Source organism: Drosophila bipectinata, chromosome 2R (assembly GCF_030179905.1).
Source record: "Drosophila bipectinata strain 14024-0381.07 chromosome 2R, DbipHiC1v2, whole genome shotgun sequence".
Taxonomy (NCBI): domain Eukaryota; kingdom Metazoa; phylum Arthropoda; class Insecta; order Diptera; family Drosophilidae; genus Drosophila; species Drosophila bipectinata.
Window position 1 is genome coordinate 16,882,368 of NC_091737.1, and position 27,672 is coordinate 16,910,039.

A 27,672-nucleotide genomic window follows, 5' to 3' on the forward strand; every position below is an offset into this window, starting at 1 on the left:
TGGAAAAGACCAGATTACTTAACAAAATACTTTGTTGTGACTTCGCTTGGTTTACAAAACTAAGAACTAAGAACTGAATTACAATTCGTAACATAAATTACAACAGTTTACATCTAAAGCTTTACATCTTAAGCGCCTGGGGGGTGCCTAGAAGACGCTCGCCAGTCGCTCGATCTCCAGCAGATCGGACAGGATCTCCTCCGTCCGCGTGCCTATCTTCTTGGCCACCTCGTTGCGCTCCGAGTTGGCTAGCAGCCGGTAGGACCAGATCAGGTCACCGTCTATGATGCAGCGCGAGGGATTGATTCCTTGCTTCTTGACCGCCTTAATGGTGCGATACTCCTTGGGGTTGAGGCCGCACAGGTGCTCCTGGTAGGACAGGAGGACGTTCTGCAACATGAGGAACCGTCGGTAGAGCTTCTCTGGCAGCGGAAGGCAATATCCTAGCGCCCCATCCAGAGTTCCGTACACAACAAAATGCTTGTTCTCATACAGGAAGGGGTGGCGCTGGTGCTGGCCCTTTTGGTGGCACTGCACCCGGAACATGGTGTTCACCACCTGTCCCAGGTGGTAGTCCGCCTTTCGAAGGAGCTTCTGACCGCCCAGCGACTCCCTGGCCTCGGGCTGGTACATGTAGACAATCAGATTCCGCTCGGCATCGGTCACCAGGAAGCCCAGGTTGGAGTTGTCCACCATGAACTCGATGCCATAGACCTCAAGGGGATTAAAGTCGCGCGAGGCCAGCGACAGGGTGCGGTACTCCTCTTGGAAGCGCAGCAAGGATATGGACTTGTAGACATCCGCAATGAAAATCAGAGACTTTACTGTGATGATCTGGTGGACGTAGATGTTCGTATCAATGAAGGCCACTCCGATGAGATCTCCGTCCCGCAGCTGCCAGATGTAGATCTTCTGGCCCAGGCCAGTGACCAGAAAGCCGAGCACATCGGAAATGGCCGACACAGGACCCTTCTGCTCCTTCTTGAAGACTTCCTTCAGCTTGAACTTGGTCATCGGCTTCCCCGGTTCGGGCACCACCTCAATGATGTCGTATATGTGAATGTTGCCTCTGCTGGTGATGTCCTCGCTGTAATTGAAGTTGGTTCCGATGCACAAGTACTCCTTGAGACCCGATCGGGTGCCTTCGTACGACAGCTTTACGATCTTGAAGGCCGTCACGTGCTCCCACGGCTCAAACCGGATGGAGGCATCAGGCACGATCTCCCAGGTCTCCGGGGAGATCAGAACCATTTCGAACTGCGAGCCGATGGGATAGATGAAGCGCTCGCCACGGCTCTCCTCCGACAGCTCCTTGTCCTCCCCATTAAATCGATAGAACTTGGTCATCGGCTCCTCCATTTGGGTGATCAAGCAGTAGACCCGGTTCTCCCGATGGTAGACCAATTGTCGGGGAGTGCAGCGCAGCGGAACCTTCCGTATCGGCCAGGTGGAATCATAACTGAGGTAACTGGGCAGCACGGAGATCTTCAGCTCAAAGGTCGTGTCGAAGTACAGGAATCCATTCGGGATGTTCACGTTATTGAAGGCGGCGAAGCTGCGGACATCCCCGTTGCCCAACAGCCGATGAATACGAAGCTCTCCGCGGGAGGTGAGGAACACGAAGCAGGGGTTTACGCCGCACACCATAATGCCGGACAGTCCACCGACGTTGGCGAACGGCCGGAGCTTTTGTACGTATTTCGGTTGCATTTGATACGATTCCAGTTCTTCCTGCTCGTCATTTTCGTCCAACTCGATATGGGAGGGCTGGTGATCCATGAGATTCAGCTGCTCCAGCTTGCGGAAGCGAATTTTCAGATGCCCCTTCGGGTACCTGAACACTTGGTAGATGAGCAGCTCCACCCGGGTGCGAACTAACAGAAGGGGTCTTTCTCCATTCAGTCCCAAGCCTTGGACAGTCAATTCCAGGGGCAGCGGCGAGTTTGCATGCTGCGGCATACAGGCTTGGACGATGCCAGCCTTGGAGTTCTCTTGCGTCGTCAGGGAAATGGGCACGAACTCCATGGCATCAGTCAGGACCATGGCTCCATTGCCCACATCGTTCACCAAGTATACCAGCTTCATGTCCGGCATAGAGTAGATCTCCAAGGTGCCACTCTGGCGGGCAACCACCAGCCAGTAACTGGGCTTCGCCTGCACCAGGAGACGCCGCCACCAGTCGGAGTTCTTCTGCTTGGATTGCTTTGCCAAGTCAGCCATGCTGTTCATTTTGAAGGCATTACCGGCATCGCCGTAGAGCAGGTCCTCCTCGTCCTCCACCTTCATGTGGGGTTCCGCCTTCATGTAGCCACCGAAGCTGTGGCCAAAGCCACTGTTTGAGCTGCCCGTCAGATTTATGTCATCCGCCTTCACCGTAAACAGTCCCGAGAGATCCTTGTAGGCGGAAATGGCCACCACGGCAGGCGAACTACTGATCGTGTGCTTGTTAATGGCCAGTCGAGGAGTTCCACGCGTTTCTCGCAACGCCAAAGTGATCACTTGACCGTTCAGAACCCGCAGGCACACATAAGGATCAGCTATGGAAACCTGGACCACAGGCGAGCCCACATCAATGGGTACGTTCTGTATGAGGCGAGTACCTTGCAGAAGTCGCACATGACGTGTGGTGACCTGAAAAATGTAAATAGGATTAGAGGAATCATAAGGATAGACCACTTTTATGCAACCCACCTGGATAATGAACCTCTGCTGGCCGAGATTTCCCACAAATATCGTCGGCTGGTTCACTGTAAAGCCTGTGTTTTCGATCTCGTTGATCTCCTGGCCAGTTTGCAACACTAATGTGGAGTTGCGCTGTGAGAGAAGCATGAAATCATGCTGATCGTGCCGAGAAGTCTTTTTTGTGGCATCATCGAACACAGTCCACACATCCAGACAGCCATCCAGCTCAAAGCTGGTTATGATTTGTGGATTAATGCAGTTCACGAAGACGGAGAGGGCTCCGTTTTTACTGTGACCTGTTGCTGCCACAAGTTCGATCTTTAAATCGTTTAGATTCTCCGCATGCGGCCTCAACGTGGTTCCATCCTCCTCAAATTCCACTCGCTCTCCGGCACACATGTAGTTAATGGGGGCTACGTTAATCAGACTGTCGCACACCTCGAACACGAACTTCCGCAGCTGGAGAACCGATGCTTTAGCACCAGAGCCATACACCTGAGATTATAAGAGTCATGTTAAAGGCAACATGGGATAAATTATTACAAAGATAAGTACCTCTAATTCCTCATCCTCAATGCGTCTCGACTTGGCTTGCGTGGGAGCCAATTCAAGTTGATCCACATCAAGAATTTCATCCAGATTCTGATCCTCGGACTGCTGGCGCTGTAGCTGCTGATCCGACTGCTGCTCTACATCGTCCAGCGTAATTACCGTGCTCTGATCCTCCTCTGTGAAGTGCAGGAGCAACGAATTTCCAAGGCGCGACCCCAGGAAAATGTACTCCGAGTGGCAGACGCATATGCAGCTGGTTAGGACACTTGCGGCCGCCTTGTGGAAATGGAAGTTTCTGACGGTCCGCATGGAATCTACACAAAGTGTGAGCACGTAAAGATCACCGGTTCGAAGTGAGATCACCAGCTTGTCCACGTCGATGAACGCAAAGTTGGCGCAGTCCAAGCTGATGCGTACGCCATCCTGAGGCTTCAACGGAAAGCTAGTACTATTGTCCGCCGAGCTGTTTAGACTAACGCCATACGGAGGAACACTTTGGTTGAGGTAGATCACTGCATTCACGGTCATCACCAAGCAGCCACCAATGGGCTTCTGAATAGGATAGACCTGGAAAGAGGATAACCCTTTAATATTGAAGATGAGAGGCTATATTTGTAGACCCACCTGCTGACAATCGAAGGGCAGACTATTCACCGTCCATATAATGGGATGAACCCGCTGCTGGATGTTTAGCGAGATGGCAACCAACACGCAGGTGTCAGAGCGTACTTTTATTCTGCCCGGACAGGTGCGTACCGGTTCGTAGAGGATGAGCAGTGTAGGCTCATAGTAGCCATGTAGAAATTGAATATCCAGCACGTTGTCGATTTTTTCGTCCAGGTCCCGCAATGCTATCAGATACGAGGCCATTATAGGCGTGCGGGTGACCATTGCCGTGGGAGCCTTCTTTATGGGCTTAACGTCCGCCAACTCGATCTCATCCAGAGTGTTGTCTTTGCGAAATGGGAGCACTACTAGCCGCTTGCCGTAGACAAGCATAACAGCGCACCTCGAGTCCGGATCGACACGGACTACGGGTACATAGTATCTCCCTGTCCAGCCACCTCGTATATCCTCCTCTTCGAAGTAGTGGAGCGACAGGGTCTTAAGGGCATAGGTATCAGGATCGTGCTGCAGAACCGACAACTTGGCGTCCTTGAAGCTAATGAGCAGGGCATCTCGCATAGCACCGGCAAGGGAGACGCACTGCAGCGACATCACGTTGCCGTAGAGGGTGTAGGTGGCCAGGCACTCGAGTCGCATCTTGGGAGCGACCCTCATCTCGCTGGGATTCAGTTTCTGGCGCTGACCGGCTTCCACGTTGGGTGCAATGCGGTACACCTTGAGCACATTGGCGCCCGCCACCACCAGGTTCTCCTCCAGGTTGTTGAAGAAGCGGCACGCGATCGAGAACTCCACCGCGGTGGCGGGGTGCGTCTGCTTGCACATCGAAAACATCGCGATTGTCTGTCTTTTATATTTTTGAGCCGGATTTAAAAATTTTGCTCACATAGTGCAATAAAAACAACGCTTTGCACAATGCTGCCAGACTGTTGGAAGGCAATAAGCGGGCCAAGAGAAGGTCATATTTTTGGCCATATTTATACCATTCTTCATCCCCTATAGGAATACTTAAAATATTTGTATAAATATATTTTCTATAAAATTATTCGCGAGCTAGAACTTATTTTATTTCAAATTTAACATTGTCTTTCTTAAGATTTTTTAAATATAGAAAAAGAACCGGGCAACTGCATCATACGCAACATGTCGTGCAACATTATGCATACTTTTAGTGTTGGAAAACACGCTGTGTGACCAAGCAAAAAATATCGGAAAACGATATTTTTGGAAAAAAATATTACGATATGAATATCGACATCCCTAGCACGAATACGAAACGAGTACAGCGTAGTTGCTTTTGTTTGTGTGTTTTTGGATTCACATTTACCCCATTCAATATTTAATTTAGTGAGCCATTAACGGAACGGAAATATGGATTATGCAAAAGTTAGTGCTTAGGTATAGGCGAAAACCTGCCGCATGAACAGGACGCAACCTGCTGAAGGGCTTTTTTCTACAAGTATAAACAATTTTTCTACGTTCCTTCTCAATGGTGTAAGCGTGTGCGTGTGTGTGTGTGTGCGTGCGTGAGAAAAAAATATTAATTTTGAAATATAAAATGGAAAAGTCTTCAAAGAATAAATAAACTAAAGAACCAGTAAACGGAAAATATCTGCATAGCCGCAACCCGATTACATATAGAATAAAAAAAAAAAAAAAAAAAAACACACACACCCGCACATTTGCTCGGGAAACATACATACATACACACAGATGGCAGTACATATACAAAGGGCGCAACGTTAAAATTATACAGACAGTTTGTCTTAAAATGGACAATACTGCTTGGCCAGGTTAGTGCCGCCTATCAGAATAGTTGTGGAATAAATAAACCACCATAATTACCCTTGTTCGGGTATGGATTTTATATTACCACGATGGATGGGTTCGAATGGTAAAGCGCTCGGGTAAAGAAACCCCCCCAAAACACCCTTTTTCATTAGCTCAGCCAAGCAGAGGAAGCATTAAATTTTGAATAATTCAATAGAGGGGAGAAAGGGAGATTTTTAATCATTTACAAATGGTCAGTTTTTCTTTCCATTTGGAATTTATAGATTTTAAGCAGGCGAATTTCATTCTTAAATTCTAAACCATATTATATTATTGCAGTATGTGCGGAAGAAACTTGCCTGACATGGATATATGGAATAAACGTACGCTGTAAATAGTTAGGAAGAAAGATTTACAATGAAAACCATAACGCCGGATACGACGACGTCAACGTCGCAGCACCAACAGCTTCTCATTCCACAAGCGGATCACCTGCAGGCACAACCGATGCAGCAGGCTCACCAGCAGCAGCAACACCAGTCCCTGGTGGCTTCTGCCCCGCCTCCGATAATAATGGAACATGTGAACCTGGTGGACGACGACGAAAGGGATCCCCTGGCTCTAGAGCAGCCGCCGGATGCGTCGCCCACAACCAAGCACACACACAGTCTGAGGTGAGTTGACATTTTCCTGGCATATCCGGCTCCAGGATCTAATGCCTCTTCCACTCCTTGCAGACGCCACCTACCACGTATAATCGTTAAGCCAATACCACCTGAAAAGAAGCCTTTGGCGCCCAGTGACAGTGGTCTGACCATACTGCCAGGCACGCAACCTCCCCCCTCAGTTTCCATCAGTACCGCCCCCACATCGACCACTGCTCCACCCGCCCGATGGATCAGCAGTAGACGCATCCAGCAGCAGCAACAGGCTAAAGCGGCTGCAGCAGCCGCCGCTGCAGAGGCAGCAGCAGCAGCGCAAGCGGCGGCAGCAGCAGCTGCTCAGGCGCGAGCTGCTGCCGGGAGCAATGCCAACTCGGCGCATTCGCCAGGCAGCAAAGGAGGTGGCTCTTCGCAGGCCTCCACCATGCGCGAGGTGTTGGCTTCAATACCCGGCTTCAGTGTGAAGCCACGGCGCCGCAACAACAAGAAGCTAACCACAGCGGCGCAAATCGAACAGACGAAGGACGGAAAGATCGACCTGGAGACACCAGACTCGATTCTGGCCTCGACGAACCTAAGATCGTTGCTCAATAAGCAAACGTTTTCGCTGCTACCACCGCTCTATCAATACAATCTCATTCAGCTGCTGCCGAGCGTGGATCGCGAGGCCAGTGAGGTGGAGATGCCCAGCGGCAGCGGCTCCTCGGAGGCTATTCGGCTGAGTGCGTCCTGCCTGACCAACGAGTTCTTTTCGCGAGCCTCCGTGGAGTGGCGGGAGCGGCTGAGCGAAGGTGAGTTCACGCCCGAGAACCAGCTGAAGCTCAAAACGGAGGCGGAGCGTGAAAAGAACAAGCTCGATCCCTGGAAACTTAAGCATTTCGAGCCGTATTGGGGCGAGAAGAATTCCCGGAGCAAAGTCAAGCAAGAGGAGCAGAAGCTTTTAGCCAACATTAAGAGTGAGTCTAAGCCACCACCAGCTACACAACAGCAACCGCGACGACAGCAGCAACAAGCAACATGTGATAATGAGACTGAATTAAAATTTGATTTGGTGAGTAATTGATATCTTATTGGAGATTCTAATTTCATTTTTTACCCTTTGTTCCTTGCATCCGATAGAGCACAAAGTGCGAAATGACAGCAGCCACAAACACGACAGTAGCTACAGCCAATACAACCACGCCTCCTGCCATTAGTCACGCCCACACCAGCCAGCATCATCATCAGAACAATGTGCTGACCGAGCAGCAGCGTCGAATTCTTAAACGTCCATCGAGCAGTCCATCGCAACGGAAGCAGACCCCCACATCGATAACCACCATCACATTGGACGATGATCCAGATCCGGAAGAGCTGCCCAGCACATCAAAGGATAGCAAGCAACCGAAAATCGAAGTCGAAATTGTTCCTAATGCTGTCCCGGTCTCTGTCTCTGTCTCGGAAGCGGACGTTGTGGATCATCATAGCACAGCGGAATCAGACATCAAGGAGGAACACCACCAACAGCAGCCACTTATCAACAGTACCTGTGATAAAATCGAGCCATCTGAGTGCAGTGGAGAAGTCGCTATCGTTGCCATGGATCAAGACGACGATGTGGTTGAGTTGGTGCAGCCAGCGATGGCTGCGATTGCCGCTGTTACCCCAGCAAAGGCAGTAGCATTGCCGGAGTCGTTGCCAACCAATCCGGAGGTGGTTAACCAGTTTGTAAGCTACTTCCAAAGCGTTGAACTAGCAGCTGGTGAGTTTGATTTTAAAGCCATGGTTAGTTCTTGTTTCTATAGTTTAATATTTCTTTTTTAGAAACCAAAGAGCCTTTGGATAATTTAAACAATGAAAATCACACAACGGCAACCAACAGTCACGATTACGTCTTTGCGGATACCATCGATCACGGTATGTTCTTTAACTTTTATTTATAAACCTTATCGGTGTTTAAAACAATGAACTTTCATTCATGATTAGCTTATTTCCCGACTGATCCATCAGCCATCACGCACAGCTACTTCACATCATCATCGTCATCGTCTTCATCAAACAGTAATCACCCACGAATCTCTTATATTCTTAAAAACATTCTTAATATTTTGTATTTTCCATTTCCAGCGGCGACAAACACAATTCTTAAAATGGAGGAGCAGAGCGATAAGCTGGACGACTCACCGATTCCTATTGCCAGCTCTATTCCTGGCTCGACGCCAGCGAGTTCGATAACATCCACCAGTTGTACCTTGTCCTCATCCTCCATGTCGTCGTCCTGCTCGAGCAGCAACTCCAGCTCAACGGCCACAGCCCCAACCACATCATCCCTACCTTTAGGATCGGCTCCGTTGACACTTACCACAGCAACAGAATCTACGCTGGCTACTGTAGAAGCCATTCTACCAACGGTTGCCAAGCTGCAGCCACAGGACATGCCCGTGGAGTTGGACTCCAACGAAATGTATCAGCACGTGCAGCACGATTGGAACTTTGGCGACATCAAGCTAAGCAGTTCGCAGTCATCAGGAACGGCGGGCGATCAGAACCACGAGTCCATTAATCTGATAGATGGGGAGCACGATAGTGTGGTCATAGAGGATATATTGGAGAACGATGGCTGCCAGGACGTGATTGAGGATGAGGTGGAAGACGACGAGGAAGAGGAGGAGGAGGAGGAAGAAGACGACGATGATGTGGTGGAATGCATTGCCGAGGAGCATCCGGAGCAGCAGCTGATCGAGGATGACAGCGATGCAGTGAGCCAGATTGTTGAAAAGTTACAGCAACACCAACAACAACAGCAACATCAGCAGCAACACCAACAACTGCATATCCAGGATATGGTGCACTTGGCTCAGCATTCGTTTATGCCGCAAGCCCACAACGAGTATGGAAATGAGGTGGGTTTTAGAAATATATTTAAAGACTTAAGCCATGGTAATATTATGTTATTATATTGTAGATTGGCCAGGAGATGGTTTGCGATACGGTGCCCATGTCTGCTGCAGAAATGGAAGTGTCCAGTACTGTGATTACCAACAGCAGCAACAGCAACGACAGCAGCAACAATCTGATTCTCTGCAGCAGTAGCAGCAGTCTGACTATAAATCAGTTACCGCAGCAACCGGCCCAGCAGCAGCCGCAACAACAGAACACCCAGCCGACGGGTCCGCAGCAACGACAGATTTTGGTTGATTCCAACGGTCAGATTATTGGCAACTTTCTGCTGCAGCAGCAGCAACGCCAACAGATCTTACAGCAATTCACGTTGCAAGCGGCGGCCGCGCAGCAGCAACAGCAGCAGGCTACGAGTAGCAACGCTTTGCCCAAAACACTGCCGGTGACTCTGCGGAATGGTGGGCAGCCCTTCTTGACACCAAACTTGCTGGCCCAACAGCAACAACTGGAACAACAGCAGCAGCAGCAGCAGCAACAACAGCAAGCCGCTGTTCAGCAAAAGCAGCAGCAACTGCAACAGTTTGCCTTGCAACAGGCCCAACTGCAACGGCAGCTAATGGCGCAGGCAGCCAACAACAATCTTATACAGCAGCAGCAGCAACAGCAACAGAATGTTCTCCCAACCTCAACACAAGCCAAGTTCATAAGCAAGCCATTGAACATCATCTCCATGACGCGAACTGCCCCTGCATCGCCTACCACAGCAACAACAACAGCTAATACCACAACGATTCCGTCCGCCTATGCCAGTGTTGTTGCTGTGACAGCCGCGCAACAGCAGCAATCGTCGCCTGTACCTGCCCCGCAACAGCCGCAGCCGCAGCCACAGCCACAGCAGCAGCAGTTGGCCAATCACAACAGCAATGTGCAGCATTTACCAACAATACCCAACTCTCTAACCATGAAACCTCTGCCACTCTCCGGAGTACCAACAACCATTGCCCAGCAGCGTATGCAGCCAAAGATGCAGCCGACGGGCAAAGGGCGCAAGGCCACCAGCAACAAGTTGCCGCCGGGAGCGGTCAATCTGGAGCGCAGCTACCAAATCTGCCAGGCGGTCATCCAAAATAGTCCCAATCGGGAGAACTTGAAGGCCCAGTTGCGACCTCCGGCCGCCATTATTAACCAACAGCAGCCGACACCCTCTACGGCGGCGGCACCGGTATCCCTAAGCCCATCAACAGTGACTGCTGCTCCAATCGCCAGCATGTCGGCGGCCAGTGGAAATGTGGCGGCCACAGTGGCCGCAGCACCTCCGCAAAATATAATTAAGCAAGAGGAGTTGATGGTTAGCGGCGCTGCTGCCACTGGGCAGATTCCAGCGGGACTTCCGCCAAACGTGATGGGCGTCGGACGTCCAGGAGTGTACAAGGTGCGTTCCCACAACCCCGAGATTTCAAAACAGGCTTCTTAAGACTACCTCTCTTTTAGGTTATTGGGCACCGAATGAGCGGCTTTCCGCGGAAGAAGTACGTTCCCAGGAAGCCCTCTCCCACTTTGATACGGCACGTGTTCACGCCAGGACCTGGTGCCGCACCAGCCACCCCCCAGCAGCTGCAGTTGCTCCAGCAGCAACAGGCCCACCATCAGGCAACAACATCGCCGGTGACACAGAATCCACAGCAGGCGGCCACCGAGCAAATAATTCACCAAAACGGCAGCGGGCAGTATGTTCTGGTGCATCGGGCTAATGTAGGAGCAGCCGACAATCAGGCGCCAAGGGCCTCAAGTGCGCCGCCACTTCATCAGAATCAGGTAAGATGTTGATATTTTCTATTGGAATCTATTCCTCACATCCCTTTCACCTTGCAGCAGTTTGTCACTGTTCAGAATCCGCTGCACAGCCTCAACGGCATATCAATGAGTGGACGCGGGCGTCCAGCGTCGGTGGATACAACCGCTGGCAGTGGCAACATTATGGCGCCAACAATAACTGCCACAGATGCAATGCATCAGCACGGCCAACACGAGCTGCAACAGCAGCCGCAGCAGCTGGCCAATGTGGGCGCCGCCACGAATATTGTGCGGCGCAATATCGCTGCAGGTAAATTGGTGTATTATTAGTGGTTAGAGAGGTACGTTTTTCAATTCACCGTCCATCAAATTCATCAATCTCTTGGTCATGAAACCATACCATACCATACCATAATTGGCACGCAGTCCTTAGTACTTTGCATAGTTTTCTAGCTAAACTAGATAGATAACTAGAATGAAATTTTATATAAAATGCATGAAAGGAAGTTTCTATATTTTTATTTTATTGCTTTTCCTAGAAATCTTTTTCATTTGTTTTGAGAACTTTTTAATGATTAAAGTTTGTATGGCCAACACTAAACTATTCATAATTAAACTCATTTACATTTCATAGACTTGTTGATTTGTTAGTAAGTATGTAACTAGAAAGACAACTATTGTGGCTATTGTGATTCTATTTGCTATATGTTTCTAATAACTCCCTTCATAACAGGCACCAACATCGCCTACATCGACGGCAACAATACCAACTCCACAGCAGTCGCCCTCATGGATGCTGGAAACAATTACCTTGCTGTGACCAACACTCCAGCAGGCCCAACATCCGTGTCGCCTGTTGTCAACCAGTCGCAGACATTGGTGCAGCACCAGCAACATCCCCTGCTGCAAATGCAGAACAGTGGGGAGAACACCCCACCGGCCAATGACGCCAACCCAACACCGAACAACTGCGCCTGTTCGCTCAATGCGATGGTGATCTGCCAGCAGTGCGGAGCCTTCTGTCACGACGACTGCATCGGTGCGTCCAAGCTGTGCGTGGCATGCGTGATCAGATGAGATGGATAACAACGTATTATTGTTAGTTAGAGCTCCCCAACCGACGACACACACTGAATGTTTGCTGTTTGAAACTACTAACCGAAGCACTAATCGACCAGCAGGGGCGAATACCAATCGTACAAGTGAGAACAACGCAAGTGCATGAGGCTTACGCACAGACACAGCATAGGCAACACCCCATACACATAAATGTATATTTTAATTCATACGCAACTCATGTAATCTAAGCTAGCAGGCGGCAGTTCGTGACACATTTTGTATAAAGATAATGATTATAAGAAGGGCTTAAATGCAAGCAATGTTGTGTATTTTGTGCTTGTTGCGTATCCCTTGAGATACTCGTTGATTTTTTGTGATTTTTTTAAATGGATATCACACAAGCACTCTAAAACGATAACCAGACAGTCGATCTACAAAAACTCTCATTGTAATTACTACAAAGCATGTATGGTTAATGAAAAGTACACCTGTAGAGGACTATGATGACTATGATTTAAAGACGCCGACTCTTGTGTAAATATTTATGTTTAAAATGTATCTTGTATGGAATACTATAGAGTGCATATAATGTTAGATTAACAATGGATATATATTTTTATAATTTATTCGCAGTGTGTGCGAGATTATGTTTGTTCGTTTTATGAATGCATCAAATCGATCAATACACCTATTGACATACATATAATATAGTTGTGTAATTTATGAAGAATATTCTTAATGTAATTGGTCATAAACCTGGGCCCAGGAGCCTAGAATTTAATTTTAAATTCTCTTACCTAAGTTAGTATTCTCCACCCGACAACACCCACACCCACACCTAAGCATTCTAAGACTCTTCACGCCCCACATCTCTTAAGTATATAGCGCATAAACGTACTTGTAATACACGTAAATGATTTCAATACACAACCTTATATATTAAGAAAAAACTGTTGATAATACAAAAATACAATGCAACCTATAAAAGAGAAACAAAAACAAAAACACATAAATTTGAAATATAAACGAACACACAACACCATACGAGACAACTATATAAATTATATAGCAAGCGAATGATCAGAAAAATCCAGATCCAGATTCAAACGATGGCGCGGTAAAACCCAAAATTCAAAAACAAATGAACATTTTGCTCCTAGATGCACTCAACGCAAAATTAACCAATAAAAATAAACATTATTACAAATAAATTTTGAAAAAACAAACTAAGCAAGAGGGCTATTCTACAATTTTAAATTATCATTTTTATTTTTTATTTGGATGAAGAAAAGTACAAGTTTTTTGCTCGAAAGATGGTAAGTTACAAAGTATTCAGTCCATTTCTAAATGTTAGAAATTCTAGAATTAATCCTCATTATGCGCGGATGTCCTTGTAGTGCTTTTCTTCATCAGTCTTGTCCAGCTTGATGGAGTATTTACCGATGAGGGAACCCTCCACATCGGCTTGACCCTCGGGATTGAACTGTGGGCCATCGCCAACGTCCTGCATCTCGTCCTTGAGCACTCTGTAGCCGTCCTTGTCGGCGATGTATTCGACCCTGCGCTGCACAAAGCCATCGAAGTAGCTGTAGGATCCGCGCACAGTGCCACCCTCACGCTGCTCTTCCCGGGTGATCTGTCCGTCGTTGATCTTGTCGTCCACCTTGGAGTTAAACGCATACTGAGCATTTTCATTCTGATAGCGCTCCGCTTCCTCCCGGTCTTGTCTTTCCTGTTCGGTTTCTTCTCGCTGGAAATATTAAGGATACATTTTTGAAATTATTTTTACAATTATTATTGATAGGCAGGGGCAGACACACCCCTTTGGCTTTAAAAATTCATGTTTATTTTAATATTTTACTCAAACTTGTTTTTATCGTATAGATGTTCGATTTTAGATTCGGTTAGGGAGGTTTCAATATTTCCCCTTCCCATTAACAAAGATCTCAAGCTATTAGGCTTTAGTTATATGATTCTGGGGTCAAGAAAGTTCATCCAATAATCAATAATATCATTAAATTCCATGACTTTTTATAAAAAAATATCTCATATCTTTATATAGAGAAGATATTACTGAATACTTGAAGAAGTACGAGGAATGACACATTCATTACGTCTCTGAGACATATTTTTTGTCCAGTACCAGTCCCGAGCGAATCCAATTAGTCTTCAGAACGGAAATAGTAATTGAAAGATGTCAATGTAGTTGAGATATCATTACACATATATCTCCGGTAGTAAAGGGTCTTACGATTTTTTAAACTACCTACTTGTACAACTAGGTAAATATTTTCTTTAATGGAGAAATACATATAACTTAAATATCTTAAAAAATCATCCTATTTATTTAATTTTTCCTGCCCCAGTTTTGATAAATATTTAAGTTTGTGTAGCGCCTATAGTTTTCGGCTATACCGATCCTGTTTATATGTATATAATACATATAACTTAAATATCTTAAAAAAGCATCCTATTTTTTTAATTTTTGTTGCTCTAGTTTTTATAAATATTTAAGTTTGTGTAGCGCCTATAGTTTTCGGCTATACCGATCCTGTTTATATGTATATAATACATATAACTTAAATATCTTAAAAAAGCATCCTATTTTTTTAATTTTTGTTGCTCTAGTTTTTATAAATATTTAAGTTTGTGTAGCGCCTATAGTTTTCGGCTATACCGATCCTGTTTATATGTAAATTCAAAGTCAAAATGATAAGTGCCTTGGGTTGTTTTTGCACGTATTTTTTCATTCCTTTGTTTTAGTACCTCGGCTTCAAGGCAAAGTGGGGAGGTAAAAATTAAAAAAAAAATGTGAAAAAAATGGAAAATACAAACGCAAAATAACCAGAAAACTTGTTCGACTCGAAACAGCCGATCGGGGCATATAAAGCCCGATGAACGCCAGTCGATGTTGACTATAGTAGCGAAGCGGACGTTCAACTGGCCAAATATCCAACTATATCCACAACTATAATTATGGGTAGGTCTAAATAAAAAAATTCGCACGAAATGCGGAACCGGTGAGAATTTGGTTTTAACATTAACATCCAACATCCCAATGTTGCAGCTAAACTGGGCTTTGTCTTTCTCCTGATGGCCGCCTGTGTGGTTGCTGCACTGGCTGCTGGTGGTAAGTGGGGAATTTTTCGTAGCTTTTAAGCAGAGCTTTTGCTTTATCCATTCTGGTCTCTCTTTGGAGCAGACTGCCCTTCGTCCACAAAGGTATTGAACTGTACCCCCAAGTGCCTGCACGACAGCGAGTGCAGCACCAGTGGCGGCAAGTGTTGCCCCAACTTGTGCAACGGCCGCAGCTGCGTGCAACCCAATCTTCTGAGCAATTCCGGTGCCGACAAGTCCCCTTTCGGCAGCAAGAATAGTAAGTTGAGCTCTGGATTCTACAAAAAAATATTGGAATATTAAACCCCTTGGGGTGGTTTTTTTCAGGTGGCTCCTCTGGCTCTTATTGTGGCAATGTCAAGTGCGGCAGCTTCGAGAAATGCGAAACGGATCGCAGCACGAAGCGCCCCAAGTGCGTGCGATCTTGATAGCCTTGAAGCTATCTCCTCGTGTATCCGCATCAACACTGAGAAAAATGCTTACAAATTCACAAAAAAGCCTTGTTATTGAACTTGATTAGGCCCTGCCTTTTCGGAATAAAATGGTATGAGTTATGCTTATCTAATCTCCTCAAAGCTATTTGTTTCTTTTAGAAAGTTGGATACTTTTTAAGATTTTCTTTTTTTTGGAAAAATCACTTTTGACGACTATTATTTGGAAATTCCTGCTAAAAAGCACAATGTTGAATGATTTTTTAATCCACAATACTATTCTTTACTTAATGGTTCAGTCTTTTTATATTATTATTATTATTTTTATAATTTTTTTTTAACACTCACGGGAGCTGCGAGGGCAATTGTGACCAGCAGGCTGGCAACCAACACGTATTTGAACATTTTTTTTATATTTTTTTTTTGGGGCTCTGCACTGGGATGTCTTGGCGCTGCAAGCAACTTTGGACTGTGGATCGTTGAGCGGCTGGTAGCCCGGCTTTTATATCACACTTGAGACCTGGCCAAAAAGCTGCTAGCGTCGGCAGCGTCGACAGCGGCGTCGCTTCGTTTTTATTTTTTTTTTATTATTACTTTTTTTTTTCTTGTGCTCTCCCCCCCCCCACCGGACTTTTCGGTGTTTACATTTTTGACAAGCCAAAGATCTTCCATGGCTGAGATGTTGTTGTTGTTGGGGGAAAAACTCAGCTTCAAATGTAATTTTGCAATCGGCTTTTTAGGAGGGGGGCGGGGAGCTACTTGGTGCCTGCAATTTGTTGACTTTCGTGTAGATGGGGCCGCCGGACCAAAAGAAGAAGATCGAATTGGAATCGGGCCATTGCGTAAGCGGCCCCATCTGAAAAATGTCAGACGCGGCTCAGCATCTCAAGGTCATCCGGTCGACCAGTTTACAAAAAATTAAAACCGCTCTAAAATAAAAACCCTCAACCGAAAAAAGAGGTGCACTTACCGCACCTATTCTGCGGCGTCTTCTGCTTCGTCTTCTCCTGTAAGCGACGACGGTCTCTTTTCTTCCCTCCCCCGCCTACCCCGCACTAGCTTTTTATGGTCAACTTATGTAATTTATGTGGAGTTTTGTGCAAATTGAAAGCTTCGTTTTTTTCGCTTTTTTCGAGGAAGTAAGTGGAGCATTACGTTGTGTCTGGGGCACCCTTTTTTGAATTGGTTTGGGATTGGGATTGGGATTCGGTTTGCTTTTTGGGGGGAACTGCAATTTGGGGCCTCACCTATCTGGGAATCTACAGTGGAAGAATTGGGCAATATCTACGACTGATTTAGCTTAATTGAATTACATTTTATGGGCCAAGATGCTAATGGATAGGTAGGTGAACTATGGCGTTGGGCAACCAGTTATTTGGAAACAGGTAACAATATTTATTCAAAATTAAAATAAACTAAAAAACCAGACAAAGGAGGAAGACCACATTCTACCAGCTTCCTTAACATTTAAAAATAATCATTGTCTTGACCTTTATAAAATTAAATGTATGACGCTATTAAGTACTAAACTTAATAAGCTTATAATATATACATTTTTAATATTTTAAGTAGGTATGTTTGAGACCAAAAATTTATGAAATTGTTTATAAACCGTTAAACGGTAGACTGCCTAGAACTTGGGGAGTTCTTTATTAGTTTCTTCACGTTTCTGGGGGTGAGATCAGTTTGGTCATGCGGCCCACAGTGCGGATACTTTATTTGTTGGACATCCGTTCGTTCCACTTTCAGTTCCCACCCAACGCCGCCCGCTCCCCCGATCACAGTGGGCTTTCTATGAACCGCATTGGGCACTTGGCCAGATGTAGTAAGAGTTTAGTAAACTATTTCTTTCATTTCTGCTTATTTTTACCACTTTTGTTAATGCCATTGCAGTGGCACGAATTCAGTTAGATGATATCGAGATGAAAGACAAGTTTTATATGAATTACACAGAGAAAAATTAAAAATAGTACTAGGTTATATGGTATAATATTAAAAAATAATATAGGAAAAATTTCTCTTGGTGTCTGTTTGTCTTGAATCTGAAATCAATATAAAAGGCTCAAGGTGAGAGACCGCTCCAAGTCATCAGGTTGGTTTACCGATAATGTTTTTGATTATACATGGCTGTCTTAATGACGCCCGATGAGACTCCTCGGCCACAAAAGGAGAAAGAGGCGGGAGAAAGAGCCATCCGGCGATGACGGGAAGGTCAGGAAGGAAGCGGAAAAAGCGAAAGAGCTTCAAACATTTGCCATATTTATGGCCAGGTTTTGACTTGGGACTGACTTGGCTAATTAGCACGTCAGCTCGACTCCCCCTTATTTGCATACGAGAGTGGCTAAGAGGAGGAGAGGCGTTTCATTGACAAATTACTTTCGAGATCCATTTTTTATCACAGCTTTTATGCAAATGATCGTCACACACACGTCTTCAGAGCCATGGATTTAGCTCAGGGCTAAATGGCAACTTGACATTTTCAATCAAAATTTGTTAATTATCTATATATGTGGCTATGGACTTATGGGCTGGCCATATAAATGATGTCTATCGGGCGGACGATTTCAGTTTCTTTACGCTTTTGTGGGTGATTCAATGACCTTTTGATTTGCATTCATATTTTGTTCGCATGAATGGCTAACAAATAACCGAAATTATGTTAATAATATTTGAATAATTGGTCTCTGATAACCACTCGTATGATTAAGTGGGTTTGTGTGGGAAATTAAGCCAAGATTGGATAGTCTTGTGTTATTTTTGGCTTTTAATTGTTGGGGTAGATCTGAAAAAGATCAAAAGAAATCATTTTAGTTGCATCTCCAGTTTATGGCTGAATAATAAAATTTAGTGCGCCGGTTGTTGCGATGGTGTGATAGCCATAAACCCGCTTCTGGAACATGCCAGTATTATCAATGAATCACTTGGCAAAATAAATCCGATTTATAAGCATTCGCATAAATTTTCAACGCGATGTTGTCACTTTAAAAGCTGTCCACACACTTGGCAGCAGATGCCACACATAGCACACCCGCGTTTCAAGGACACTTAACCGACTTACATATTAAAATCTGCTATAGCCTGGTAACAGAACCACCTTTTGGATAATGATACAATATAGTTAGTTTTTACATCGCAAAGTTTCGCTTTCTGCACTTTTATTTCTCTCATTATTGGATTGCAATCCGATCTGCATCCAAATTGTAGAAATGATTTTTATCAATAGTCATTACACGTTTAGGTTTAGATACAGCTATACATAGATTTAGTTATAATCTATACTTGAGGGATTGCTAAGCCCAACACGCCTACTAACTTGTTGATGGGACCTCTCACGTATCCTAACTATTTTACAAGCTGCATAAGAAATATGCAGCTCCTGGTATTTACATACAATATTTAGGGTATACAGAAATATATATATTTATATGTATATGGTATAATAATATATAAGCTACTTGCAATAGCTTAGCTGAAGACCTCTCCTCGGAGGGTCTTTTTGAGCATGGAGGTCCTCCGAAGAGTTCCTCTACTTTCTATACAATACGTTACTTTATAATTGTTTTTTTTTTGTTTTGTTTTTTAATTATTTTATGTATGATATTGATATCTTTTAATTAGCCGATCACACCGAATCAGCGACTAAGTTTTATATATTTTTTTTTTTTTTGTTTTTATCAATTAATAAGCGTAATCCATTCTGTAGTTGGGTTCCTATTATATTTTTATATTTTTGTGATCCTGTTCCGCTCGTAATCTTCCTGATCCACTTTACTGTGTCTTGGCGCCGGGGTGGGAGACACCGTCAGAGTATTTGGGTCGGCACTCGGCACAGAACCACTTGCCCTGCGGCGCCACCATGATGCCCACGCACTCAAAGTGGAACCACTCGATCTGACAGTTGTCTCCGTCGCAGGCGATCATCTCGGACACCTCGTCGTAGGGGCACCGGCAGTAGCAGTAGACGCACTCCCCCTCGCGGGCCAGTCGAGCTCCCGCTGGCGGCCGGATCGGGTACCGGATGTTGTTGGCCTTGAAATACTGCAGCGTGGCGAAGCCGGGATTGGGCAGCAGAGCGGGCGGAATGGGCTGGTTGAAGGCCGTGGTGGCCGGCGTCGGCGGCATAGGTGGTGCTACCACAGGCGGAGGCGCCAACACGGGTGGTGGTGGTGGCGGTGCCAGAGGCGTGACTGGATGCGGGGAGTCCACCAGGCTCGTCACATTCACCTCCACATCCTCGTCATCCGAGCTGCTGTCGCTACTGTCGGATTGTGGAGCACTGCTGGGCAGCAAACTGGGTCGAATCTTGAGTGTGGGAATGGGTGGCAGGCCGTGGTGCTCCTCGCGGTCTGGCTTGTGGCGCTTCGCGGACCTGGAGCTGCTGCCGGCACCCAGCAGGGATCGCTGCTTGCTGCGCTTCCTCGACGAGGATCCCGCCAGGGGTGTTCCTCCGTTGCTGTGCGAGTGATGATGGTGGTTGTTGTTCCGGCTGCGCTGCTTCGGCGGCGTGGGCAGGTCCTCCTTGGCCCATGTCAGCTGTGGTGGAGGCTGTGGCTTGATCAGCTGCATTCCCACCTGCAAGGGCGGGGCCAAGATGGTGCTCATGTTCTCGTCGTCGCTGGTGTAGCCGTAGAACTTGTTGGGCCTGCGCTGGCGCTTCGAGCGCTTCAATTGGCCGTCGGCATCGGAGCTACTGCCCTCGCTCATGCGGGTCAGCGAGGGCTGGAGATGGCGATGGGTGAGCGGCGTCACTGGGAAAAGAGAAGAATCGGTAGAAACTGGAAAGACTGGCGACGGCTCCACTGGCAAGGGCACCACTCCGGGCATACCCAGGTGATCGTTGGTCATCGCAGACGGCATCTTGCCCGACTTGCACGTAGACTTTCGTTCTCGCTTCTTTTTCTTGTTCTTCACACGCTCACGCTTCTCGGCGAAGGCGGCCGCCTCCTCCGGCAAGGAGGGAGTCGACGGACGACTGTTCTCCACAATGTCGTAGTTGTTGCTCGGTCGCAGAGGGGCGTGCTCCGCCAGGAGGGCCTCGCGCTTCTGGGCCAGCAGCTCGTTGGCCAGCTTCTGGGGATGAGAATCATAGAACTCCTCGTCCGTGTCCGAGACATTGGTGTCGAAGTCAGACTCATTGTACATGGGCGGCTTCGGCGAAGGCGGAGCTGCCTGGTTCTCCTCGTTCATGACCGAGACATTAGCGTTCTCCGAATCCTTCTCGCGATCGTTTTGCTCTCCCCGGGCCACTGACTCGGAAGACTTCTTCTGGCGAATCGACTTCTTGCGCTGTCGCTTTTGCGGAGATCCTCCTGCAGTGGAGCTGGCAGAATCATCCGAGTCGTCGCTGGAACTGCTGCTGTTGCTGGAGCTGCAGCTGCAGTTCGAGCCGCAGGAACAGCTCGATGAGTCCGAGTCCGACGAGCTGGAGCTGCTGGAACTGTCGCTGTCGCTGGAGGCGTTGTGCCTTCCAGCCCCCTTCTTGGCGGACTTGGGGGTGGCCGGTTTCTTAACGGGCGATGGCGGAGGTGTACGATGCAGCTTGCAGTAATCGTGATCGGACCACGCCACATGTAGCTTGGCTGGTGGTTTGTTGGCCATCTCGATTTCCATCTCCTCCTCCTGCTTGACTGTCGGTTGATCTTCGTCATTGGCCGGTTGGTTCTGCAAGAGGTTCTTCCAAATGGAGACATCGACCTGATCCTCGGTCTCCTCCTTCTTAGCCTCCGTCTCGGCTATGGTGGAGGACTCCTCCTTCTCGACCGACTCCTTGGTATCGTCTGGTGCCTTCTCCGAAGACTTCTCCTCGATTTTGGGCTTGCTGTCAGCCGGCTCATCAGCATCGCTCTCGGATGACGGCGATAGCATCACCTTTGGCATGTCCAGATCATCCACAGAGGATCGCATGGGCAGAACAGACAGCTCCTGATGGCTGCTCCTCGGAGCATCCGAGTCGCTGTCATCACTGCTGTCCGACTCTGAGAGATTGGGGGCAATAAGGTTGAGATCCGCAAGGGATTCCTTGTTGCGTTTGGCCTTCTTGCGCTTCTTCCGATTTTCAGACTTGCTCGGCGGCGAATCCTTCCCAGCTTTACCGTCTTTGGTGTCCTCTGATTCCTTCTCCTCCCTGGACGCATTTTCAGGAGCATTCTTCTCGTCTGGCTGTCGTGTCTCTGCTTCGGCGTCCTCTCCTTCCTCCTTCTTAACGTCCTCGCTTTTCGGAGCAGCATTGTCACCTGGCGGCTCGATAGCCTCCGCGGGAAGCTCCTTGATCACGTGGCTGCTGGCATGCTTCAGCAGTAACTTCCGTGAGACGAACTTCTCCTCGCAACCCTCCTCGGCACAGGCGTACCGGAAATCTCCATTGTGCATCCGCTGATGGACCTCCAGGTAAATGGCCTTGCTGAAGTTGAAGCCGCACTGCTCGCACGAGAACTGGGCCGGTGGCACACAGAAGTGGTAGACGTGCCGCCAGCGCTTCTGGAGACATCGCTTGCAGCTGGCACTCTCCGTTCCATGCTTCCAGAAGAGATGCTTTGAAATGTCCTGCTTGTTGCGGTACGCAATCCCACAGCGATAGCAGAGATGCAGCAGCTTGTGCTTCCAGACATGGGCCGACAGCTTCGTCTGGTTCTGGCAATCCTCCAGGCATATGTCGCAAGCCTGGTGCTGCTTCCTCAGGTGAACCATTAGGCGGAACGCCGACGGCAAGGGGGGCACATCGCATAAACAGCAACGGAAGTTGAGGTCATAGATACTTCCCGCCACCTCGCCGGGACAGATGTGACACAGAATCTCACTGTAGCTGTAGAAATTGGTCTGGCACATCATGCAGGTGATGTTGGACTTGATGTGCAGACGCCGGTTGTGGGTGTAGAGCTCCTTATGCGTCGAGGTAACGAAGCAACAGGAGAAGCACTCGTATATGCGCTCGTTGTACGGCTCCACGTACTTGCCGTTCTCCACGCTGCAGTAGCTGGCCGAATTCAAGTACTCCTGTTCGAGCTGCGGCAGGAAGCTCTTGAGCCGCGCCACAATAGTCTCGGCGTGCAACTCCTCGGCGGTGATGCTGTCGACCGTGGCTGTGAATCTGTGCTGGCGGATCATGTGCAGGACTAGTTGCTTTCCATTGACGGCAATTCTCCTCGCATGGTTGCAGTACAGGCACGTCGCATAAACGGTCCGCAGGCACAGTCGCACGAACTCAATCATCGGAATCTTGTCGAGCGCGCGGTCCAGTTGCAGGTCCATTGTCGGCGTCTCTGGTCCAGCCACTACGATGCCATCGGCCGGTGGTGGAGGCGGCGGTGGATCGGTTACTTCCAGGATTTCGGGTTCTTCAAAGGGTTGAGGAGCTGGCACCGCTGCTTCTACCGGCTGATCCCTTCGGTCGCCCGTTTCGGCTCCATTTATGGTGTCGTCGATGTCCATGCAATCGCTGCCCAAGCTGTTGCGACGCACTGCATCGGCTCGATCTTGGAACTCGGTGATGACTGGAGCTGGAGGCTGCTCCGGCAGATTTATGTGGTTGGTATTGTTGTGCGGAGAGGCTGGCGGTGTCAGCGACCAACGACGCTGCTCTTCCGGCTGTGCCTGCTGCTGTAGCTGAAGCGGAGGATCCACCACCTGTGGCTCCAATGCCCGAACCTCTTCTTGGGCCTGAATCACCTTGGATTGTTTCTTGTGAATCATGTCCGCCTTGGTACGCTCAATGTCCAGCTTGGTGCGCTCCAACTCGGCGAGAACCCTACTCAGCTTGGCCGACGGCGATTCATCGAGACTGTTGGTGAACGGAGCAGGTGGAGGTGATGCTACCACATCCTCTGCAGGCGCTGGCGCCGCTTCCTCCGATGTCTGTGCCGCCTCGATCTCCTCATCCTCGGTGTCCGTGCTGCTCAGAGCAGCATCCACAGACTTTTGGAATTCCTTGGGCACCCGCAACATAATCTTGGGCACAACCAACTTGGGAATGGGCGGCGCTGGGGGATCCTCGATAGGCTCGGGAGCTGGAACTAAAAGTAAAAGATTAAATGCGCTATTTCGAACTCTGCTTGACCTCTCCAACTCACTGTTCTCAACTGGATACATGTCCTGAGAAGCCTGATGTTGTGGGAACGGCGCTTGTGGCAGTTCCTGCGCCGGGATTTCTCCATGAGGTATATACTGCTGCGCCTGTGCCTGTACCTGTGGCGCGGGAAGTACCTGAGACTGGGGATTTACTTGCGGCGGCGGGGGATTTACTTCTGGCGGCGGCGGAATAGCCTGATCCGGCAGCTTGCGCGGCCTTCTCCTTCTCCTAATCGGCTTCCGCTTGCTGTTCCTGCAGCCCAGCACATGGCCACCTCTTTCGCCGCACAGGGCACACGGCTGCATCAGCTGGGAGCAGTCGTGTTCCTCAAACTCGGTGCCCTGGACGAAAGTGGTCTGGCAGGTGCAGCAGATCAAATGCCTCAGCCGATCCTCCTTGCCCTGCTGGGCGGCCCAAGCCTCCTTCGCGAAGTGGCTCTGGTCGATGTCATGCTTGTTCTCGAGATGCAACGAGAGCTTCTCCACGCTGGGGTACACGTGGTTACAATAGAGGCAGATGTAACGTTGATGGACCTCGCGCATGTGAAGGAAGAAGTTCCAGCACTGATGGACACTGTTGCACTGGGCGCAGCGGAAGAACCGCTCCTTCTTTAGGCGCGACGATCTGGTGCCGCTCGAGCTAGCAGTCTTCGCGTCACCTGAGCTAGCAGTCTTCGTGTCACCAGAGCTCGCACTCTTCGTGTCACCAGAGCTAGCAGTCTTCGTGTCACCAGAGCTCGCACTCTTTGTGTCACCAGAGCCCGAACTCTTCGAGCCGCTGCACTGAGCCTGGTGCTCGTTCAGCTGTTGGAAGCTCTCGGAATTGAACTGCAGATCACACTTGGCGCAGCTGAGCGGCCCATTAGTTGTGGATGTCGTTGGCGGAGCTTGGAGGCGTTGCAGAAGGAGCGAAGACGAAGAGGGACCGCTATCGTCCAACTTCATCTGCTTCTCGGGCTGGCTGCCGGTGGAACTTTTGCAGCGCCTGCGCTTCAAGGGCAACTTCTGGGATGGCACCCTGCTATTGTGCTCGCTGTCGGTGTGATCGATGACCAGCTGGGGCTGCGATGCGGAACTAACCGTGCTGCTGCCGCTGCTGGTGCTACCACTGCGGCTCCGAGTCGGAAGGAGCATAGGAAGGGCTGCGGCAGGTTCCACGCGAGCATCGGCTGTTGTTGCTGGTGGTGGTGCAGGCTCAACGTTATGAGTCTCTTCCGAGTGGTTTGTTATCACAGACAATTCTGGCTCTTGGCCTGGCTCTTCAATGGGGGCTTCCTGCTCTTGAGGTTCTTCTTCGATCTCGTCCTTTCCCACCTTTACCTCTGATTTCTTCTCCTCTTCCTTCGGTTCGGGATGCGAAGCCCCATTCAGCTTAATAGGCGACGGCGGATCGACGATAGATTCTTTAAAGCCTTCACTGGGAGCTTCAACTTTCGTCTCGGACTTGATTTGAACTTCAGGGGTTGAATCCTTCTCATCGCTGCTGGGGATATCCACGTCCATTGTCAGCGCCGGAGAGTCTTCTTCATCCGAGTCGACTTGAGGAGATTCCAAAGTGGGTGGCGGCGTTGCTTCTCTATCTTGGACGAGAACCGCCGCGGGGGACGAGGACACCTCAGCAGGTGCCTCTCTTGATGCCTCTGGTTCCTTATTTTCCCCATCACTATCCACCGCAGGACTTTTGGTGTCATTAATAGAAAGAAACTCTTCCGCCCCACTGTCAGTGTCGACATCGATGGGAGGTGGTGTCGCCTCATCCTCATTCTCCCTTTCAGACTCGACATTTTCAGGATGAGACGTTTTATGAACCTCTTCAAATTCGTTTTCTTCCTTCAGCTGCGGTTTGGCCTCTGGGGGCTCGAGTTTAGGCTCATCTTCCGATTCAGATAAGAACTCCATTTGATTATCACTTGGAGAATCTATCTCCTCGTCCAGCTCCGACTTTACTTTAACCTTCGATAATAGGTCCTTCTCTTCCAAAAGAATTGGACTGCTTTCTGGGATATCATCGTTCGGTTGCTCGACATCCTCATGCTCCTGCTGGGCTTCTTTATCATTCTGCTGGACACCCTTATCTTTAAGAGACGCATACTCATGCTGCTCCTGAACATCGTCCTCCAGCTGGGCATTATCATCCTGCTGATGGTCTACTTCATCCGTGGACTGAACATATTCTCCCGTCTGTTGATTATCTCTGTCCTTCTCTCCTTCAACTTGATCCTCTGGGTATTCCCCGGCATCTTCATAAGCTTCGCCGTCTTCCGACGCTTTCTCGTGCCCATCACTGCTGTCCTGGCCATTTGCCAGAGTCAAGTCTATCACGTCATGGGTGCTCCGAGTCTCCTCCTGCTCCTGCTCTTGCGCCGGTAAGAGTTTCTCGCTCGCCTCCTTCTCCACGCCCAGCGTATGATGAGGGTCTTCAATCTCGTCCTCCTCGCCGACAGCTCCTCCTGCTGCTCCATTCCCAGAGCCAGTTCCTGCTCCCGCTTCATCAGCATCCTGGTTAGACGTCGGCTTGGTTTGTTTCTTATCCAATGCCTCCATCATCTTTTGTGCATTTACACGCTGAGAATGAGAACCACAAAGACATTTACGATTAAACGCACCTTCTTGCCATAATAATTGCGTTTATTACCTTTGCATGCCGTTTGCCGTGATTCTGCCGTTCCGGTTTCCCCACTCACTTATACTCTCTCTTTCGTTGTTGTTCTCGGCAAAAAAGCTGAAAGCAGAATGAACCAAAATGTTGTTATTACGTGAAATAATAGGAACAAAAAATATCACACCAGAGAGAGAACCAAATACACGTATTTTATTTCTATAGAAGACAATGTTTATCCATATTTACGGGCAATATTTGCATTGTGCAAATCGGAATTGCAAATAAAAAAGAAACGAAAATCACCGGTCATTGTGTGTGCAGCCCTGGTAGCGAAATAATTGAAAATACCGAAAAGGCACACGAGAGAGCCACTAACGGCTAAAAATAAATAAAATTTACTTCAAATGTTCTTGGAATGATTTTACAATCGCACTCACGGCAATTATCCACGTTTATTTACCTGCTCTCCTCCTGGGATTGTCTCCTTAGGACTGTTTTTCCCTACTCTTGTTGTTGTTGTTGCTGCTGCTGCTGTACTTCTTGTAGGTAGAATTTTCCCCCCGAACGTTTCGGTCGAGACAGGGCGACGGCAAGGGAGAGGCGAATTTTACGCGCGCAAACCGCAAAATACAGAACAAACCGAAAAAACAACAACCGACGTCACGGAAGTTCGCTGCACAACTGAACCAAGAGGCCGAGAGATTTGCGGATTTTGCCGAGACCGAGACTGAACAAGAACGGAACACCCCTTGCCCCGGGTGTTTCCCCGAGCTCCTTGCTCCGCCGCCTTTTGCTGCTGCTTATACAATTAATGCTTAGTTTCAGATTCTATTTGTTTGTTTGTTTAATAACACAGAAATCGGGAAGGGGTTATGCAATTTCACAATTGCTAGCAATAATCTTTCCAAGCTCCAATGACGGTCAGAAGGAAATTTTCGTCTTTTCGCCCTTCTGCGCGTCTCGATTTCGGGGTATAAAATTTTCGTCTTTTTGCACGCAGCCGTCCACGCTTCGCATTTTTTGTTCTGCTCACTCTATTCGCCCACTGTTCCAATGCATTTTAACGATAAAATCTGACGGATACTGTTTGGATCGTGTATTGCATTAGTTTTCAAGGAAAAACACTCGAATTACTTGTAAAAAGCCGTTCTTTTGCAATATTTTTTGCTCTCACAGCCATCGAAAAAAACACGCGAAGCTAGTGGTCTAGGGATGTGAGTGGTTTCGATAACTCAGACAGCGTGCTTGTGCGACTGCCTGAAATCAACCCTGCTAGAAGCACCGCCCGTAACGATAGTTGCTGTTTACTGCCAGAATATCGATTATCAGACTTTAATTTATTGAATGCAGAAAACTTTGAATTAAACACTCATCTAACAACTGAAAAGATAATTTATTTACAAAATATGGAACCAACATGATATGAATTCAGTTT

The 27,672-nt window shown here is 48.1% G+C and overlaps 5 protein-coding genes across 12 annotated transcripts; 2 read left to right on the forward strand and 3 right to left on the reverse strand.

Annotated features, from left to right (window-relative positions):
* Positions 1-14: 14 nt before the first annotated feature.
* Cpsf160 (cleavage and polyadenylation specificity factor subunit 1) lies at positions 15-4,876 on the reverse strand. The gene is made up of 4 exons (XM_017238640.3): positions 3,859-4,876; positions 3,238-3,801; positions 2,692-3,177; positions 15-2,631 (listed from the first exon to the last, which is right to left on the reverse strand). Exons 1-4 carry the CDS (start codon positions 4,690-4,692, stop codon positions 148-150), a joined length of 4,368 nt encoding a protein of 1,455 aa, XP_017094129.2. The 5' UTR covers positions 4,693-4,876; the 3' UTR covers positions 15-147.
* A 238-nt stretch (positions 4,877-5,114) lies between these two features.
* Asx (Additional sex combs) lies at positions 5,115-13,253 on the forward strand. Of its 7 annotated transcripts, none has more exons than XM_017238738.3 (11): positions 5,115-5,651; positions 5,968-6,302; positions 6,366-7,341; positions 7,410-8,031; positions 8,094-8,186; positions 8,256-8,330; positions 8,397-9,172; positions 9,235-10,602; positions 10,662-10,985; positions 11,043-11,274; positions 11,698-13,253. In XM_017238738.3, the coding sequence occupies exons 2-11, from the start codon at positions 6,046-6,048 to the stop codon at positions 12,039-12,041; spliced, it is 5,067 nt and encodes a 1,688-aa protein (XP_017094227.2). In that variant the 5' UTR covers positions 5,115-5,651; positions 5,968-6,045; the 3' UTR covers positions 12,042-13,253. The 7 variants fall into 7 exon arrangements, with proteins under 7 accessions (XP_017094227.2, XP_017094228.2, XP_017094229.2 ...); XM_017238739.3 differs by having other exon boundaries at positions 5,115-5,317; XM_017238740.3 differs by having other exon boundaries at positions 5,115-5,244.
* Positions 13,254-13,273: 20 nt separating this feature from the next.
* Cpr51A (Cuticular protein 51A) lies at positions 13,274-16,057 on the reverse strand. Of its 2 annotated transcripts, none has more exons than XM_017238744.3 (2): positions 15,920-16,057; positions 13,274-13,773 (listed from the first exon to the last, which is right to left on the reverse strand). In XM_017238744.3, the coding sequence occupies exons 1-2, from the start codon at positions 15,974-15,976 to the stop codon at positions 13,399-13,401; spliced, it is 432 nt and encodes a 143-aa protein (XP_017094233.2). In that variant the 5' UTR covers positions 15,977-16,057; the 3' UTR covers positions 13,274-13,398. The 2 variants fall into 2 exon arrangements, with proteins under 2 accessions (XP_017094233.2, XP_070134800.1); XM_070278699.1 differs by lacking the exon at positions 15,920-16,057 and adding an exon at positions 14,098-14,246.
* On the forward strand, positions 14,877-15,692 carry LOC108123524 (waprin-like protein). Its single transcript, XM_017238746.3, has 4 exons — positions 14,877-15,003; positions 15,091-15,153; positions 15,226-15,399; positions 15,468-15,692. Exons 1-4 carry the CDS (start codon positions 15,000-15,002, stop codon positions 15,566-15,568), a joined length of 342 nt encoding a protein of 113 aa, XP_017094235.2. The 5' UTR covers positions 14,877-14,999; the 3' UTR covers positions 15,569-15,692.
* Positions 16,058-18,689: 2,632 nt separating the features above from the next.
* MESR4 (misexpression suppressor of ras 4) lies at positions 18,690-27,459 on the reverse strand. The gene is made up of 4 exons (XM_043210999.2): positions 26,698-27,459; positions 26,271-26,357; positions 23,638-26,200; positions 18,690-23,580 (listed from the first exon to the last, which is right to left on the reverse strand). Exons 3-4 carry the CDS (start codon positions 26,180-26,182, stop codon positions 19,340-19,342), a joined length of 6,786 nt encoding a protein of 2,261 aa, XP_043066934.1. The 5' UTR covers positions 26,183-26,200; positions 26,271-26,357; positions 26,698-27,459; the 3' UTR covers positions 18,690-19,339.
* Between the last annotated feature and the right edge of the window lie 213 nt (positions 27,460-27,672).

What these genes read in the sequence shown, in the direction of transcription:
- LOC108123524 (XM_017238746.3), top strand. An exon ending in TGCTGCACTGGCTGCTGGTG is followed by an intron (nt 15,154 to 15,225) that starts GTAAGTGGGGAA and finishes TCTTTGGAGCAG; the next exon opens with ACTGCCCTTCGTCCACAAAG. An exon ending in CCCTTTCGGCAGCAAGAATA is followed by an intron (nt 15,400 to 15,467) that starts GTAAGTTGAGCT and finishes GGTTTTTTTCAG; the next exon opens with GTGGCTCCTCTGGCTCTTAT.
- Cpr51A (XM_017238744.3), bottom strand. Translation starts at nt 15,976, where the DNA reads ATGTTCAAATACGTGTTGGTTGCCAGCCTGCTGGTCACAATTGCCCTC. An exon ending in CAATTGCCCTCGCAGCTCCC is followed by an intron (nt 13,774 to 15,919) that starts GTGAGTGTTAAA and finishes TAATATTTCCAG; the next exon opens with CGAGAAGAAACCGAACAGGA.
- Cpsf160 (XM_017238640.3), bottom strand. Translation starts at nt 4,692, where the DNA reads ATGTTTTCGATGTGCAAGCAGACGCACCCCGCCACCGCGGTGGAGTTC. An exon ending in TGCCCTTCGATTGTCAGCAG is followed by an intron (nt 3,802 to 3,858) that starts GTGGGTCTACAA and finishes TCCTCTTTCCAG; the next exon opens with GTCTATCCTATTCAGAAGCC. An exon ending in AGCAGAGGTTCATTATCCAG is followed by an intron (nt 2,632 to 2,691) that starts GTGGGTTGCATA and finishes TACATTTTTCAG; the next exon opens with GTCACCACACGTCATGTGCG.
- MESR4 (XM_043210999.2), bottom strand. Translation starts at nt 26,182, where the DNA reads ATGATGGAGGCATTGGATAAGAAACAAACCAAGCCGACGTCTAACCAG. An exon ending in CATGTATCCAGTTGAGAACA is followed by an intron (nt 23,581 to 23,637) that starts GTGAGTTGGAGA and finishes TTTTACTTTTAG; the next exon opens with TTCCAGCTCCCGAGCCTATC.
- Asx (XM_017238738.3), top strand. Translation starts at nt 6,046, where the DNA reads ATGAAAACCATAACGCCGGATACGACGACGTCAACGTCGCAGCACCAA. An exon ending in AAGCGTTGAACTAGCAGCTG is followed by an intron (nt 8,032 to 8,093) that starts GTGAGTTTGATT and finishes TTTCTTTTTTAG; the next exon opens with AAACCAAAGAGCCTTTGGAT. An exon ending in GCGGCGCAATATCGCTGCAG is followed by an intron (nt 11,275 to 11,697) that starts GTAAATTGGTGT and finishes CCTTCATAACAG; the next exon opens with GCACCAACATCGCCTACATC.